We start from the raw sequence: 19,143 nt of genomic DNA on the forward strand, positions 1-19,143 counted from the left end.
CTGACTGCTAAAAACCTAAAGTACACACAATGGTCTCCTCTTATTACAGGCAGCTTGGCCATTAAAAACAAACAAACAAACAAAACCCCTGCTAACAGCATCATTGATATGTGGATCCAAAGGGCTCAGGTGGGCATGAAGACTTACTTCATCACAGAGAACTGGCAGAGAATGTAATCAGGTCTTACAGCAGGTTTTTTTTTTTTTTTACTTATTTTTGGTTTTTTGAGACAGGGTTTCTTTGTGTCACCTTGGCTGTCCTGGACTAACGTTGTAGACCAGGCAGGCCTCGAACTCATAGTGCCTCTGCCTCCTGAGTGCTGGGATTAAAGGTATGAGCCACCACCACCAGCTCCTTCTTTTTCTTTGGAGATATGGTCTTACCATATCACTAGGTAGCCTTAAGCTCTCTCTATATAGACAATGCTGGCCTTGAACTCACAGGCATCCTCCTGCCTCTGCCTCCCGAGTGCTGGGGTTAAAAACATACCACCACACCCAGATCTCCATCACTTCTCTCTCTCTCTCTCTCTCTCTCTCTCTCTCATTAGTTTGTTTTTTGTTTTGTTTTTCAAGACAGGGTTTCTCTATGTAGCCCTGGCTGTCCTGGAACACACTCTATAAACCAGAGGTCCGCCTGCCTCTACCTCCCAAGTGCTGGGATCAAAGGCGTGCACCACCAACACCCAGCCTAGCTCCATTATTCCTTGACACAGACAGTGTTCATAAAACTAAAAAGTTGATTAGCAAGTTTTTAAAAAATAGGTTACTATGAAAATAGTTGCCCAGACTTGGACCTATCTAATTATAGTTTGATTCAGTCCCTCACAAAAGACGTTTGATAATGTCCCAGTTTCTGGCCTAATGGCCAACATTACCAAATTACCCCTTTCTGAGATTTAGGACCACAGTTATGAACTTTTTATTAGCACTTATTTTAAACAGATATGAGAACACTGAGGGGCCTCTACCTACCTTGCCCTACATTAGAGTCTAGTCCATCTGGACCCACTGTGGACCTTGACTCTAGGCTTGGAGTGAGTCTTCACAATTCTCAGGAGCTGGCCTGGATTTTCTGGTTTGTGTACAACCCAGTGGAAGTTCGCCACTCGCTCTTAACACCCCCACAGGAGTCAGATGGTCAGAACCTTTGACCAGTTCACCGTGACAGCCTAGAAAGACAGGATCTTTGTATTCCCACATGTCCTTCGCTCTCTGCCCCTCCCCAAGCATGCATCTACAAAGCCTGAGCAAAGCCAGGGAGATTATTAGTACTACCAATACATATTTAATCTAGGTTTGCGATATTCTGCTAGAAAAAAGTCCCACAAGTACATTAGGTATCCAAAAAATAGAAAGATGAATATTTTAAATGTTTGTGAAATGAAATTAAGCTCAGATGAGGACCAATATCCACAAGCAATGACTAGTAACAATTACATGATGCTCGCTGAAGTCCTCTATTTAATGGACTTGTGAAGGTGATTGTGGTTTTCTGTTGTAAGAAGTATTCATTCTTTTATCACTGTTTCTCAGGGCATACAAATCCAGAATTTGTCCACCACGCCCCTCCCCTCCAGCCATTATGAAAGAACCCTGCCTAGGAAAATGGATTTTAAGTTCATTTATAATTACCTTTTCCTTCCTCGAAAAGCAAGCAAACAAACGAAAACCTCAACAATTTCTAATAAAGTCTACATATAAATGTGATCAGGGCCATTTTATTAGTAGGAACCAATTTTGTAATCCCAGACTGTTAATATTAACTTTGAAACAAAAAAGGGGTTCTCCCTGAGCCCACACCCAGTCCAGCCAGGGCGAGGCGGGGGAGCCATTTGTTTTCCTGAAGGACTTCTATAGAGCAGACAGCACAGACTGCCAAAGATTGCTCGTCCTTTGAAAGGGCGGGGGCAGGGTTGCAAAGGGCTGGTTCTCCCAGGAACCTAGAGCTGGCCTCAAACTCACACAGATTCACCTGGCTCTGCCTCCAGAGTACTGGGATTAAAGGTGTGTGCCACCATGCCTGGCTGAGAGTTCTTATTTTAATAACTTAATGATGCACGTGAAAGTGCTGGAAAAACAAGACAAAAATACCCCAAAGGAGTAAATTGAAATAAATAACCAAACTCCAGGATGAAATCAATGAAATAGAAACAAACCAACAGAAAGAAACACGGAAACAAAATGTTGTGGGGGTTTTTTGTTTGTTTTAGAAAATCAATAAGATTGACAATGCTTTAGCCAAATTAACTAAAAATAAAGACAGATGATCCAAATTAATAAAATTAGAGATGAAAGGGGGACATCACGACATATACTGAGGAGATGCAGAGACCCGTAGAGATACACTTTAAAGGTCTCTATTCCATCAAACTGGAAAGGCCAAAAGAAACAAGTGGGATTTCTTGATATATACAACCTACCAAAGTTAAATCAAAATGGAAAGAAACTATTGTAGTCACAATCCCTTTGGGTGTCCCATTAGATATCCTACATGTCAGATATTTACATTAATAATAATAGCAAAATTACAGTTATAATATAACAGTGAAATAATTTTATGGTTGGGGGTCAGCACTGCATGAGTAACTGTATCACAGCACTGAGAAGGTTGAGAACCACTGATTCAAACAAACTCATCCCCCCCAAAATAGAAGCAGTAACTACAACTCCCCCTGCTACCCCCAAAAGCCCCAGACCAATGCATCTAACACAGAATGAATTTTACCAGACTTTCAAAGAAGTCTGTCAATAGCCCACAAATTATTCTGTAAAATAAAAACTGAAGGAACATTTTAAAATATTTATTTGTTCATCCATCCACTCATTAATTCATTTATTTTGGGTTTTTGTAGCCCAAGCTGTCCTAGAACTCCCACTGTAGACCAGGCTAGCCTCATATTCACAGAGATCTGCCTGTCTCTGTCGCTCAAGGCTGAGATTAAAGGTGTGCACCACAACCACCTGGCTTCGTAATTCTTTATGAAGCTACCAGTACTCTGTTAACAAAGCCACACAGAGATACTCTCAGAAGAAAACATTTCCGCTAGGAAGACATGGCAATACTTTCAATAAAATAGTTTCAAACCAGATTCAAGAACACATAGAAAGATTATGCAGAGAGACAGGACGGTTCAATCCATTAGGAAGACATGTCAATACTTTCAATAAAATAGTTTCAAACCAGATTCAAGAACACATAGAAAGATTATGCAGAGAGACAGGACGGTTCAATCAAGGTAATCTACTAGATAAACACAGAGTGAGAGACAGAAACCACATGGTCATCTTATTAGCAGGAAACGCATTTGATAAAAATCCAACACCCTTTTTGATAAAAGTCTTGGAGAGATTGAGGTTACAAGGACATATCTCAGCTTAATGAAGGCAATTTACAGCAAGCCCAAAGCCACGCTTATCCTAAGCAGAGAGAAATTCAGAGCATTTCCACTAAAACCAGCAACAAGACAGCGGTGCTCATGTGCTCCATTCCTATTCCGTACAGTACTTGAAGTCCTAGCTAAAGCAATAAAACCATTGAAGGAAATCAAGGAGAACAAATAGGAAAGAAAGAAGTCAAAGTATTCTTATAGGCAGAGGATATAATTTTATACATTAAGGACTCCACCAGGAAACTTCTAAAGCTGACAAGCACTTTCGGCAAAGTAGAAGAATATTAACACAACACACACAAAAATCAGTAGCTTTTCTATATACAAATGACAGACAAACCGAGAAAAAGGTCAGGGAACCTTCCACAACAGCCTCAAACAATTATCTTATCATAACTCAGCAAGAAAAATATTTGTATGACAGAACTTTAGACACTGAGGGAAGAAATTGAAGAAGATATCAGAATATGGAAAGACCTCCATATGCATGGATCAGTAGAATCTACAAATTCAATACAATCCCTACCAAAATTCCAACATATTTCTTTCTTCACAGAAATGGAAAAAAAACCCTTCAATTTCATATAAACACACACACACACACACACACACACACACACACACACACACACACACGTAGAAAAGAAATTGAAATGAAGTCACCATATAATCAGGAAGGAAAATGCCCCAAGTAGAAAAAAAATTTTTTTTTGAGACAAGGTTTCTCTGTGTAACAGGCCTGGCTGCCCTGGACTCATTTTGTAGACCAGGCTGGCCTCAACTCACAGAGATCCGCCTGCCTCTGCTTCCCAAGTGCTGGATTTAAAGGTTTGCGCCACTACACCCAGCCTCCAACTAGAAATCTTACGCTACTATGTAAAACTTCAGTGATGTGAACGAGTTTTATCTTGTTGAGTTGTGTTGGCCAAAGGGGTCTCATAGCCATCTCCCAAAATACCACAGGCCACTCCCAAGCCTACTAGTCTCTACAACCTACTCGCAAGGCCCTATTAGCTGAAGACACCATTAACTTGTGTCTTTGAACATGGAGAAATCAAAATGGTGCCCTGCTAGAAGCTTCATGTTCCTTTGCATGCTACTGGAGGAGAAAAGTAATCATCAATATCACCCAGCTCCAAACCCTGAGGCCTACAACAGAACCTACTGCGGGATATACTGGTGGAAGAGTGGTCCAAATGTCACGCAAGTTACCAACCGTCTTACTCTTTGATTTTATGTGGCTGCACAGGATGGAATCTGCTGCTCCTGCAGACCAGCTCTGGGAACAGTGATGAGGAGAGAAGAGAAACCAACCATTGGTGACCGACTGGCTATCATAGGAAGCAGCTGTTGAGAAGAGGTTGAGGACCAGAGGAAAAAAAAATATTGAGACGCAGGCATATGCTGTAGAAACTGTAGGTCTTAAAGCCACAGGAGAACTTTGTTTTTCTGTCTCTCGCGCATGCTTACTGTCTCTCTCTGTCTCACTTGCTATTGCTCCTTGGGCCACCCCAATATTTTATTTAAGTGAAGGCCGATTTTTTTCATTACAGATTACATCACTTTTCTCATCCTTTACAATCAATAAGGCATTCAAAAATCAATAAAGCAAGAGAACAGTCTAACAAGGAAATACAGACAGTTCTGTGTAACCTACAATAAAGCATATACCAAAAACCAATCAATTTCCAAGCAATGGTCAACATAACCTGATTATTATTTCTTAAACAATACTCAGGAAAGTTTCATTATAAATTTCCTTGAGCTAAAGCTTTTGTGTTTACAAGATTGTCATAGCAACATAGCTTGAGCTAAATGTTCTCTGATAAAGAAAAAACCTGACTTACTCCCAGTCCCAAATCAACAGGTGTGCTATCTTAGCCTAGGCTAACTGCCAAAGGGTCCTCTATTGTAAAATATCTGTAAAGTGTGATGATCCAAGCTCATCTTCTATTGCTCTCAAAGCAGATTCTAAAGAAACTTTTCTCCACCTAACACTTCATAGTCAAGGTCCTAACTTTCTTCCGAGCAGTTTCTGCCTGACTGTTCACAGTCAGAGCCAAGAACTCTACCATTGTCTCAAGCCTTTGGCCAGATGTCTTGTTTCAACATTCTCTGTGGGAAAAAGTTTTTCCTGTATGATTTTCCTTAGGGCTGAGAAATAAAGAGAAAAAGACAATTTTAGAAGAAAAGGCAGATTTTTTTAAGACAAAATTACACCTGGACCATACATAATATTTAAGGGCAGAGGTGATCAGCCGGAGATCTTTGGAACTTTGTCAAGCAAAGCCTCAAAAGCTGTTCTGGATGTCTGAAGATCATGTTGGACAGTTGGAGGTCTCTGGAACCCTGTTGAACAAAGCCTCTGTGACTTCTCCTCATGTCTGTGACAGGAATCCATGCATGCATCCCACTGCTAACATAGCCAGGAACCTGAGAATGCACAAGTCATGGGCCCTAGGGAATCCTACTGCTGTTGCTCTGCTAAAGGAACTCCTCATGATGTGCTTCTGCCTCCATAGATCAGTGCAGCGCTGGGCCCTCAGCAGAGAAGCTTTTTCTCACGGAAGACGGTAATTAACACACAGACCCACACCTGGACAACGTGTGGAGCGTGAGAGGCTTGGGAAAACTCAGTCCTCAATGTAACGTCTTTACCGAACCCCTCCCCTTAAAGGCTCAACCTATGAGGAAGAGGAAGTAGAAAGATTGTAAGGGCTGTAGTTGACTCCAAGGAAACAGTGTCTTTCAGACATAACAGGACCGATAGACGTATGTCCTCAGAGAAACTATGGCAGCATGCACAAGACCCACACAGGTTCAAGCCAGATAAAACTCTCAGAAGTGAGAAAAAGATGTGAATATAGAGCCCTGTCCTTAATCAAGAAGATATTTGCAACTCACACCTGCTGAGAAAGGAAAACCAGTTTTCTACAGTGAGGTATCCTGGATATGTTAACCACACTTCAGGGTAGGCCCAAGCCCAGGAGTAGTTAGCCAACACAAAACAGACTTCATATTTTTGTGACCTTTGTTTTGCTAGTTTTTGTCTTACTGGTTTTGTTTATTTGTTTTTGTTTGTTTGTTTTGATTTTGAGAGAGAGGTGGATCATAAAGTTGGGTGGATAGAGAGGTGGGGAAGCTCTGAGAGGAAAAGAAAGAACATGCTCAAAATATATTTTTAAAAAATTAAGTAGTCTGGTCTTTTCTGAAATGCAAAACAATCTCTTAATTTTGAACTCCACTATTTTTTTTTAAAGAAGTTACATACTTTCAGCATATAATTGCACATAGTAAACATTCTTACTCCAAAGAGGAAAAATAGAGGCAAAGTAAGGAAAGACAGGCCCAGGGCAAGACTGAAGCCAAGTGGAGAAAACACTAAATCCTGAAGATTCATGTCCAGTGTCTGAGGTTCATGATGGAAGCATCTGGGCCTTGTCTTCCTCACCTTTCCAGTTCAGCTCCCTGCAGCACCCATAGCCTCTCGCTGCTGTAGTCCCACTTGGGGCCTACAGACATTTTCAGCTGACGACCATGCTCTTGCCATTCCCAGCACCCTGTGATTCCATGGCAGCTTGGGTTTCATCTTCCTGGCCTGAGGCCTATCAGGTCTTCCTTGCAGGGGATTCTAAATGTACTGCTCATTGCTTTATGCCACTGTACCTTGGCGTGAGCAACTGTAACCCTCTTACTTTGTATCTTTCTTGCCTACAGAACAAAACACTGTGCGGAAAGCGTTAGCCAGCTCTGTTATCAGCGTGAGATGTAGCCGGCCCCACCCCTTGGACCACCGCTGCTGTGCCAAATGTATGCCTTCCTGGCTGGCCTCGGAGAAACACATTACTAGGTAAATATTTTGGAGCAGGGGACTGCCATAGTGACATGTTAAGTACAGACTCTCTTCTTTGTACTAATGTACATTTTCACAAGTTCTGGAGCCTTTGGTAATAAACATGGTCACTCCACAGGGCACTTTTCCTACTGTCCCAGTGAAGAACCTGCTGATCTCATTAACAACTACAGAGTTGGCACACGCCTTTAATCCCAGCACTCAGGAGGCAGAGATAGGCAGATCTCTGAAAGTTCAAGGCCAGCATGGTCTACAAAGTGAGTCCAGGACATTCAAGGCTACACAGAGAAACCCTGGGGCGGGGGTGGGGGGTGGGGTGCGGGAGGAGGCGGAGAAGAGTTAAAAACCAAGAAGTTGTGCTGGGCCCAAGAGCTCAGCAGCAACAAGGGCTGCCCCACTAGCCCGGTGCCCTTTTTTTGAGCAAGTATTTGATTACTCATGAGTCCTTTACTGTGGCATAGTAAAAAGCAGCTTTACTCATCTAACAAGCCCATCCTGCTAGTTCAGGTAGGGCATGTGAAAAGAGCAACCAAGTAATCCTCGCCCCTGTGAAGGCCCCTATTTGGAAGTCAGTATTAGTAACCGGAAACTAATGTGGGGACTTTCACATTATGCACAAGTTACACAGGAAACAGAAAGAGCCTATAGTCAGCCAAGACAGCTTTCACAGAACAAGCAGCCGAGGGCTTAAACTTTGAAGACCAATGCAGAGTTTGCCAGAGCAAGATGCAGAAGGAAGGACAAGGCCGCCTCAGGAGGAAGGAAACAGTGTGTTAGACAGCATGAGCCACAGTGATGTGTTCTGGGAACCATGAGCATTTGCATCCCTAGAACATAAGATCGGGGCCTAGGGGCCTCTTCTTTAAGCTGCAGCCCACAGTATTTTTCTGGGTCTAAAACAAGGGAAAGATCTTAATCTTGAAATCCCATTGGCCTTTAAGAATTACTTTACTGGGGCTGTGGGAGGGGGGAATGGCTCCGAGGACCCAGGTTTGATTCTAAGCACCCACATGTTAGCATGCAACAGTCTGTAACTCCAGTTTCTGGATATTCAAGGGACACCAAACACACACACGGCGCACAGACATCTGCAGGCAAAATATTCATATAAATGAAAGAATGAATAGATGGGACTGGGAGAAGAGATTCAACTCCAAAGCTGCTCAGAGCTGGAACTCAGGCTGTCTCAGACCACAGATGCAATCCAGAAGACAAACGAGAAACAGGTCCAACGGAAAACACACCATCTGAGCAGCAACAACCTACTTCCTCGAAAACAGACCCTTGCACAAAGAAGGAAAACAAATGAGTCAATCAGAAACCAAAGCCCTAAACATCTTGTCCAGCTCCTTAGTGCTTTGCTTGGTGGAAATAAAGACATGAACAAAATAGGATTTCACAAATCACATAGCCTATTGCCACACAAAGGGAACTTTTGCCTTTTGCTCACAGGAACAAACCTTACAGGGAACACACTTAGTAGATGTGGCACAGTCACAGTGAGTGGGTTTTGAAATCATGAGCCCAGTTGCTTCATCAGGATAGAAGTAGGCCTCTGCTGAAAGTCCAGTCTAATTAAAGGCTTGGCGTACCTGTATATAAGTGGTTCTCAGGAGAAACTGGTTTGACCAATGCAGCAGAGATCTGTGTACTGAGGGTACCTGGAGCCTCTCAGGTGCCCTCAGGCTTGGGGGACAAGCTGAAGGTCTGTCACAGCATATACCTGTGTGTGTGTCTTCAGCAGAGTGCCTTACAAGATACAGCTAAGCTATAAGCTCTTAACATGTACAATCCTGAGGTTTAAATATATTTTGACACTCAGTAGCTCATAAATGAAGAGGTATGTTAAACGTATTTGGTTATTTGTTAACTCATATATGACACGTGACACCAACTCAGTGAGAAGGAGAGAGCTCACATACTTACTGGGGGGTCTAGTAAGACTTCGTATTATTCAAAGACGTGGAGATATCTTTGACGTTCTGGGTGGAGGGTACTCTACCACTGAGCAGCTCAAACGTCAGCTCAACACCCCCACTCCCATCCCCCAGTTTTTATGGGAGCAAAGAATTATCAGACATGTATTTCACTATGTTTAGTGTGTTCAGCATCATCTAATGGCTTTGGCTTTTTTGTTTTTTGGAGACAGGGTTTCTCTGTATCCTTGGCTATCCTGGACTCATTTTGTAGACCAGGCTGGCCTGAAACTCAGAGATCCGCCTGCCTCTGCCTCGGAAGTACTGGCATTAAAGGCGTGTGCCACCATGCCTAGCTTGGAACATCTAATGGTACACACATACAAAAATAAATACATAAATAAAATAAAATAAAATAAAAATACACACGCACTGTTATTACAGGACTATTTATCAGCCAGCATTTATTTCCAAATAAATCATTTCCCACCCACTACCCCACCCCCTTTTTTATGTTTTTTTTGTTTTTGTTTTGTTTTGCTTTTTGAGACAGGGTTTCTCTGTGTAGCCTTGATTGGTCTGGATTCTGGCCTCGAACACACCGAGATCCAGCCTACCTCTGCCTCCGACCCTTTTTTTCCCTCTTTTGATTGATGTAGTGCCTTTGTCTTTTTATCCAAACAGAAACCTACACATTACACATAAACAAACGAGAAGCGAACTTGAAAGAAGAGCAACAAAAAATCTAATCTATTACAAAGTTGGTAACAGAAGGCATCCGGAGAACTTGAGGGCGGCTTTGTTTTGTTTTTTAATTTTTTAAGTGGCTTTTGTGCCTTGCGCAGTCAACTCCACCCTCTGAGAGATTTTACACAACCGCAGTCCCACACTAGCCTGCCCGAGCCGCCCCAACTTCCCCAGACTTGGGGACTCTAGCCGTAGGGTTGCACAACACACATTTGCATCTGCAAGCTCCAGCACCGCCACCCACAGCCCAGGGGCGCAGAATTCGCGCCTGCGCACACCTCAAGGCCGCGGGCAGGGCCCCGCCCCTTCCGCCGCCACGCCCCCACGGTCACGCCCCCTCCAGGTGCGCGTGCGCCGCGGGCCCGCCCCCGCGCGCTCGCCGGTCTCCTCGGAGCTGCGGGTCGGCCTGGCGCGAGCAGCCTCGCTCTACGCTAGCGCTCTTTCTCAGCCTCCCGGCTGGGCGGCCATGGCGGCGCGACGGCGATGGCGGCCCACGGTCGGCGCGGGAGCCTGGGGCGCGCTCACATGGTTGGCTCTGGCCTCGTGTGCTCCCGGGGTGGGCGGCGGGGCGCTCGAGTGGTACTCCGCCATGGTGGGCATCGAGTACGTGGACCCGCGGTCCAACCTGACGGTGTGGAGCTTGTCGGAGAGCGGCCGCTTCGGCGACAGCTCGCCCAAGGAGGACAAGCAGGGCCTGGTGGGCATCCCGCGCGCGCCCGGGGACGCGGAGGGCTGCGCGCCCGACACGCGCTTCGTGGCGCCCGGCGGCCTGGGCGCCGAGCCCTGGGTCGCGCTGGTGGCGCGCGGCGACTGCACCTTCAAGGACAAGGTGCTGGCGGCCGCGCGGAAGAACGCCTCGGCGGTGGTGGTCTACAACCAGGAGCGCTACGGGAACGCCACCGAGCCCATGTCGCACGCGGGTGAGCAGGCCGGGCGCTGGGCCACCCTCCCTGGGCAGGGGCGAGCCTGGTGCTTTCCCGGGTGGCGTGGAGAGGGAAGTGCAGTGCGTGCACACGCTGGATCGGTGCTTCGCCTCGGGAGCGTGAGGAGGCAGGGGAGTAGCAGAGAGGGAAGTCCCACCAAGTGCTAGAACTCCCCAGATTCCTAGTAACAGGTCGCTTAGATCGGCTCACGGTTTCCCGAAGTTGGCTGAGTGGTGAGTGTGTTGGTGACTGGCGCACTCCAGGGTCGCATTTTTTTTTTTAACCAACCCTAAGTGATGGCTTGGTGGCCCTTCATTTTGATGAGGCGTATCCGAGTACTTTCAAAACCCTGAGTCGGGAAGCCTGGGCTTTCTTGCTGTGCTTTCTCTCAGGACACATGCAGGAGGATCAATCACACTTGCTCATTGTGTTTGGTCGGTTCTGTGTTCAGATGAAATCTTTTTAATGTGCTCTTTGAAGGAAAGACCGAGCTACCTCTTTCTGTCGGGAGGCCGGTCCTAAATACACTACTATTCCAGGGACAGCAGATTTCACTTCAGGTGAGTTTGCAAAATACCATCCTAAGGACAGAGTTCTCTCTAGGGACCCAGAATTTGATTGTATTTCTGTTGTGCCTTCTGAGGTCACATTAGCTTTAAGGCATCATGCAGTTGACTCATTCTGAATTTCCTGTGATTACAGTTTTTGGTTTTGTTGTTGTTTCTTTCTTTTCTTTTCTTTTCTTTTTCCCCCCCCCCCCCCCCCCCCCAGACTGGGTCTCTCTGTGTCCTGGAACTCTCTTTGTAGACCAGGCTGGCCTCGAACTCACAGAGACCTATCTGCCTGCCTCTGCCTCCCGAGTGCGGGGATTACAGCATGTGCCACCGTGCCTGGTATACAGTTTTTGTTTTAAGTTTCTGCTGCTGCTATGACATCCGTTCCCCCTGTTCTGCATTTTTTCTTTTCTGTTTTGTTGTGAATGCAGCACAGAATTTGGAGCGGGCAGGGAGACAGAAAAGTGACCTTGGATTTGGCCATTTTTATAGAGGGTTGGGAATGGTGGCCATTTGATGGCAAGGAAGTGATCTCCGCTTATAGACAACTCTTCTTCAAGAAGGTTCCAGATTGGCGGAGAATGGGTCCGAATTGTAGGAACGTTGTAGTGTGGCGTAGGGATAAGGTCAGGAGTATTTGACATTCTGTGAAAGTAATCTGCTAGAATGGAGAAACGCCTGACGAAGTTGGGTCTTTTGAGAACACAAGGTTTGGTTGGCTGCACGCGACAGAGTGAGTACAGGTGTCCCTGGGGTGGTGTTGGGTAGACATCGTCTTTGCTGCAGCTAGTCCACTGATGATAGACTAGCATAATGGTCGTTGTCCACGCGCGGTTTCCTCAAGGCTCAGGAATGATCCTAGCATTACAGATACATCCCATTGGTAGTGGTCCCAAGTTCAGTTCTGCTGGCGAAAAGAAGTGGCTGTGCTGAACCTCACTCCTTGGTGTTGGGTGTGTGCATTTCTGGATGCATACACATCTTAATGTAGACTTTTCCCTTTAAATGACAGGCTCATCACCCTACAATTTCCTAACTCTACCCTACTGCATTTTTTAATAATGACACTAGCATCCTCCCAAGCAGACAACACTTGTTCTAAACATGGCTCAGCAACACTTCTTGTTTATATTGTTGGTAGATAACTTATCTGGACACAGAAAAACACCCAGTCATGTTTATTAGACTCTTCGGTGGAGGGACACTTCTCTTCCCATTACCTGCCTCCTTTCTAGCCTTCTTGGCAGAATAATACTACTGAACTTTTTTAAACGGAGGATTAGCACCTTTTGAAAAGTGTGTGACTGGATCTTCCTGAGGGCCCTGGGGTAGATCCCTAATTCCACAGTTCCTGTAAGGAAACAAACTCTAAAGCATTTTAAAACTTGTCCCGGTAACCTGTAGGGTGCTGAACTGCATTCCTCTCTTCCCACAGTCCAGGTGTTTGCCCCACACTTGTAACAACCAGAAATGCCTTGAGATTTTGCTAGAACTTCAGAGAGCAACAAAATTATCTAGCGTTTTGCACCACTGGCCTAAAGGAAGATTAATTTGGTAGTGGTGTGGTTGATAAACAGAAGAGCTGGAAACAAAGTCAGACTCTGGCTGAGGCTGTAGACGCTGCAGAGATGGGAAGGTGGCTGTCACAGAGCTTAGTCCATTGGGCACAGGAGTGACAGTACCATCATTTGGGAAGAGTTAAGGTGGGAGAAGCCCCTTTGGCTGTACTTAGACCGGGCTGAATATTTATGTAGAGCTACTGAGGCTGCTGAGGCTTAGGCTGGTTTCCTCTGCTTAGTCATAAGGTAGCTGACGCCAGGAAAACCCACGGATTCAGCTGTTCCTAGTGCTGGTGAGTAACACCGGGTTCTATGAAGCAGGCAGAAGTTGCTAACGAAGTTGAATGCTGGTTATCTTCCTGAGTTGTGGGGAGGATTTTTCCAGTTCTTCTCATTGTTCCTCTCACTGGATTAAGCACTAGATAGTATTTAAGTTTTAAATGGTTGAAATTACTGCCAGGCTCAGTGGCATACCCCTGTGATCCCAGCACTCAGGGAGACAGAGGCAGGTGGATGGATCTCTGTGAGTTGGAAACCAGCCTAGTCTATAAAATGAGTCCAGGATGGCCTAGGCTACACAGAGAAACCCTGTGCTGGAAAAAAAAAAAAAAATCATTGGGCCGGACGTGGTGATGCAGGCCTTTAATCCCAGCACTCAGGAGGCAGAGGCTGGTGAATCGCTGTGAGTTCGAGGCTAGCCTGGTCTACAAAGTGAGTCCAGGACAGCCAGGGCTACACAGAGAAACCCTGTCTCAAAAAACACACAAACAAGTCATTGACATTGAGGATTTTAAAGGGTCATTGCTTAAAGCATGCTCTGTCAGAGCAGCAGTAAAGACTTAGTTTCGCCTAGCGTTCTGGTTCTAGCAGACTTGCTCAGAGTTGGGAATACCGAAGACATACTTGTCTGTGAAGGGGTGCTGGTGTGTCAGTAGTGACAAACACAGCCCTCTGGGCCAGAGGACTTTATACTTAACTGCATTATATGCACGGTGCTTGGAAAGCCTGAAAGGTGGATGTTGATGCTGAAAGTTGTATAAACTCTTGACAAGATAGGTAAAAGCTGTGTCAAATTGCAGTTTAGAGTTGGCATCGCTGTGGTTACTGTTGGTTAACAGGTCACATGCTCCTAGCTGAAATTGTGGCATGGCCTTTTAAGAATGGCATTTTACATCCTTGAATGTTATTTACTAAGAGCCAAACAATTGACAGAGGGCTGGAGAAAGGGTTTGAATTGCAAGAAAGCAAGGGGGACCTCAGAGATACAGAAGGATGCCCAACCTAGCCAGCCAGTTACTCTGTTACCTGAGTGGTCCTGCAGTGATGCTGCCGTGCTGACCTTAAAGACAACCAGGTCTGTTAGGGTCCCTGAAAATGGCCACAGTATTGCAATGATGGGAATTGTAAGACTTTTAATTAAAGTTTCCCTGTGACTAGTTCTAAGATCTTAGTCAGGGAAAATAGAAAAACCCAACTTTAGTGAAACCATATGTTCAGATGTACTCATTTTACACTGGCAGTGCATGTTAAATGGTGTTTTATATGTAGATAATCAGTTTTTGATCTGTGCTCTCAAATGATCTGCAACTTCACATTGGAATGTAAAATGTATCTTGGTTCTATAAAGAGCCAGAAGTGGCACCTTAACAGCCTCATCCAAGGTGGGGTCAATTAGGACAGTTCCCCAGAAAGATTGGGATTTTTTTTTTTTTGATTGACAGGCTCAGGACATTAGGAGGGTATGTATATGTGTGGAAGGTGGGCTGAGGACTTGTGTGTACCTGACGTAGTGTTCCAAAAGGCTAAAAGGTCTGAAATGAGCAGACAAGGAAAAGCTGCAAAAGAGTTCTCAGTAAGAGTGTTCTGTAGTATTTTAAACAAATCCCTTTTCAGGGAAGAGGGCGGTGGTGGTAAAGTTTTGGTTTTTGTATGTTTGCGTGTGATGGAGTCTTGTGGGTATTTCATGCTAGTCCTCAAGTCATGGTCCTCTTGTCTTAGCCTCCCAGTTGCTGGTGTCTATAGGCATACGTCATCATACTGGCCCAAATTTTTTATTAACTTATTTTTATTTTTTGTATATGAATGTTCTGTGTACATGCATGGAAGTGTACCACATGTATAGCTGATGCCCAGGAAGGCCAGATGAAGGCACTGGAACTGGAGTCAGGGAGCTTTCTAAGTCACCACGTGAATCCTGGGACGCATCAGGTCTTCTGCTAAAGAGCAAGTGTTCTTAACCACGGGGCCATTGCTCTAGGTCTCTTCTCCCTCCCCTAATTTTTGACAAAATGAAATCATACAGAATATAATTATTTAGAGTAGTGTCCAGTTGTGAATTGTGTCCTCCTCATTCACCCTAGCCAACCATGCAAAAATTTCTATGTTGTATAACAAGACATTTACAGTCCAGATTCTTCTCCTTATGAGGTCATTTCCCTTGTAGTTCTGGAAGACAGGCCAGTTGTTCAAATCCATTCTTTCATGAATAACTTTCCATGGGCGTCCATGTCCCATGCCACAAAAATCTGATAAGTTGAACAGGTAGTACTTGTCTAGTGGGCAGAGACCTATACAGAAATTAGACAAGATGCGTGAAAGGAGGCCTCTCTGAGGCTGGAGAGATGGCTTAGTGGTTAGCGTGAGCGTTGCTTTTGCAGAGGCCCCCACTTCAGTTCCCAGCACCCACATTAGATGACTCACAGGGCCTGTAATTCCAGCTGCAGGAGATCTGATTCCTCATCCCAGCTCCTTGGACACCTCACGTGAATGCACGTGTGTGTGCTCAACACACAATTAAAGAGAAAACTGCTAACAGTGGCTGCAGGTAGAGCAGGCGCTGCTGTAGAGGTTAAGCTGAGTTTGCAGGACATCTTGGTTTTGTTGAGTCCCTAGGAGAAAAGAAGTGGCTAAAATGTGGCAGTTTATTTACAAAAAAGAAAATTTAAATTCAGGAGATCCTGTTACTGTAACCTCACAATCAATTATTGCTGCTAAATTAGTTTTCTCCACCAGAAATTTAACCTGCTACTTTAAATATTTCAGTACTTCTTATCTTCAAGGCAATACTGAAAGTAGACTTTAGTTTCCTTGGGAGGAAAGATGGTACCTTATATTCCTATGTCTTGATACAAATTTTAAAGTTACTGACCAAGTGCGAATCCTTTACAAATGTGTTGTTTAGTTTTTGACAAAGTAGCAAGAGGATCACAACATTATAAGAAGGAAATAGACACCATTTTACTTTTGGCATAAGAAAACTTGTGCTTCTGTTACTGGTAACTTGGCCTGCTAAAAGTACTATTCTGCATCTGTTACTCAAGAAGGAGTTTTGTGACAACACTATGTGCTCACTGAGACAGTGTGCTCAGCGTAAGGCAAAATAAAGCAGAAACTGCCCACAGGGACCCGTCTGCCCGAGGGTAGGTGTAGAGATCACCTTATCGGTGAGATTGAGCAAGATGACCCTTTTCAGTGGAGCAGGAATGACAGCAACACTGAGCCCTGGGGGAGAAAAAGATTCCAAAGGCTTGTTTCTTCTGTCTCAAGTCTATGAACAAATTCACCTGTTTAGCTGAGCTTTCCTCCCCCCCCCCCTCTCTCTCTCTGTGTGTGTGTGTGTGTGTGTGTGTGTGTGTGTGTGTCAGTTCAGGCACAGTTGTACAAAATTGCCTGAGCAGATTAGCTTTTCTGGATTGGATCAAGGAGCCAGTGATTTGACAGGAAGTAGAGTTTGGGGGATTTCGGTAAGTGTGTTTGGCACCCCTAGCTTATGCATGAACTCACTCCAGAGCTAGTACAATTTAGACAGGGTTTCTCTGGAGCCTTGGCTGTCCTGGACTCACTTTGTAGACCAGGCTGACCTTGAACTCACAGAGATCCTGCCTCTGCCTCCTGAGTGCTGGGGTTCCAGGTGTGCACCACCGCACCTGGCTAAGCCAATACATTTTTTATCCTTCTGCTTTGCTGCTTGTTAAGCTGCACCCCACCCCCACCCCGCCATTTTCCCCATTTTTTGAGAATTGTTCTTGGTATATTGATCAGTCTGACCTTGAGAACTCTGAGCCTCCTGAATATCTGTGGTTACAGGGTTTTCAAAAACCCTGAAAATGGTTTTGAAAAGCGAATCAATCACAGGGTAGAAAAGGCCATCCTTGGGTTTTATTAATGTAACATAAGTCCTGGAAGCAGTCTGGCTGCTGGGACTGTTGCACAACAGACCAGCCCAAGGCACTGTTCTACAGGCCACAGCTTTTGACTTAGTGAGCTAAGTGCTCTTTTCTCACTTGGTTAATGTCTCTCTTTCCTCTTCATCAACAAAATGCCTGATTCTAGTAACTGGCCAAGCTAGATGCATCACAGTATCAGATAAAACTTTTTAAAAGATCTATTTGAGTTTTTTTTTTTTAGAAGAGGGCATTGAATCTCCTGAAACTGTAGTTATATAAATGGTTACGAGCGCCATGTGGGTACTCAGATTTGAACCTGAGTCCTCTGGAACATGAGCCGGTATTCTTAACCACTGAGCCAACTGTCTAGCCCCGCAAATATGATTCTATGAAAGTTTTATGACCTAGAAAAAATTCCTTTCCTTTGCAAAACTTTTTCCATACCTTTTTTTTAAAGATAGGAAAGTAGGATTTATTTATTTATTTATTTATTAAGTGTGCAGTGTTCTGCCTGCATATACACCTGTAGGCCAGAAGATGGCATCAGATCACATTACAGATGGTTGCGAACCACCATGTGGTTGCTGGGAATTGAACTCAGGACCTTTGGAAGAGCAGGCGGTGCTCTTAACCACTGAGCCACCTTTCCAGGCCCCAGTGTTTTCCATTCCTGAAGATAAAATGTAAATGTGCCTCCCAGGGAAAGCTTTCCCTCTATCCAAACAAGATTATCCCTCATATCTATAGCTTTTTGTTGTTCTACTTGCTTGTTAAATAAGTGGCAGCCCAAAGAAGAATCATTCTCAAACTAACTTAAAACTTAGAAATGAACTTAAGAAACACTCTCAGGGAGCAGTTTGTCTAGGAGCACATCTCCCCTCTGGCAGTGAGCAGCAAGACGAGCTTTGACCCCTAAGCTGACTCTGCAGCTGCTCCCTTGTGGAGAAGATTCAGGGAATGAATACTGCCCTAGACATGAGCTTCCTGCCCCTGAGAACCCGCATTCCCAGTTCAGGAGAACCAGAACCCCCTGAAGATTTCTGCTTTAAATGAGATGTTCAGTAATTGAGGTCGTCTGCCCCCTCCCCACACATATCTCCCCACACTGTCACAAAATGAATGTGATGATATTGGCACCAGGAATTGTTTCAACTGGTAATTGTAGAATAAAAGCCATTTGGGGTTCTGTATGAATGCTTTTAACTGAGATGGCAGTATTATACTGTTGTTTCTACTTGAAATGCTCTAAAAGTTTCTTTTTTTTATTAAAAAGGCTTTTTAGCAGCCTGGGCAGTGGTGGTACACAACTGTAATCCCAGCACTCTGCAGGCAGAGGCAGGCCTACCTCTGCGAGTTTGAGACCAGCCTGGTCTATAAGACAGCCAGGACTGTTAAACAGAAAAACTGTCTTAAAACAAACAAACAAAAAAGAGGCAAGTGGATCTTTGTGAGTTTGAGGCCAACCTGGTCTACAAAGCGAGTCTAGGACAGCCATGGCTGTGTATAGAAATCATGTAAAAAATTGAAAACTGTACAAGACCATCAAGACTGGTGAATCTGGACCCAGGGGGCCTGCACAAACTGCTGTACCAATCAAGGACAATGCATGCAGGAAACCTAGACTCCCTATTCAGATCTGGCCAATGGACAGTTGGGTAGGGAGTGGGGACTGACTCTGACATGAATTCTGGTGCCCCCTATTTGACCACTTCCTCTTGCTGAGGAGGCCTGATGGCACTCAGAGGAATGGGAAGCAGGCTATCTGGATGAGACCTGATAGGCTGTGATCATATGGTGAGGGAGGAGGTCCCCTTCTGTCACAGGCCTAGGGGAGGGGAATAGGGTGAAAGAAGGAGGGAGGGGGAACAGAAGATACAAATGAGGGGATAACAATCGAGATGTAATCTGAATAAATTGCTTAAATTTTTAAAAATTGGAAAAATAACTGGTGTGGTGTGACCCATGCCTTTAATCCCAGCAGTTGGGGAGACAGAGGCAAGTGAATCTCTGAGTTAGAGGCCAGCCTGGACTAC

General features: G+C 44.8%; 1 protein-coding gene across 1 annotated transcript in view; it reads left to right on the forward strand.

Moving 5' to 3' along the window:
* The first annotated feature begins 10,359 nt into the window (after nt 1-10,359).
* Rnf149 (ring finger protein 149) overlaps nt 10,360-19,143 on the forward strand; it is a 29,261-nt gene continuing 20,477 nt past the window's right edge. Inside the window, exon 1 of the mRNA XM_051152737.1 lies at nt 10,360-10,828. Coding sequence (XP_051008694.1) covers nt 10,375-10,828 — 454 coding nt within the window. The 5' untranslated portion in view covers nt 10,360-10,374. The remainder of the gene's footprint in view (nt 10,829-19,143) is intronic.

This window comes from Acomys russatus, chromosome 11 (assembly GCF_903995435.1).
Source record: "Acomys russatus chromosome 11, mAcoRus1.1, whole genome shotgun sequence".
In the NCBI taxonomy this organism is placed as follows: Eukaryota; Metazoa; Chordata; class Mammalia; order Rodentia; family Muridae; genus Acomys; species Acomys russatus.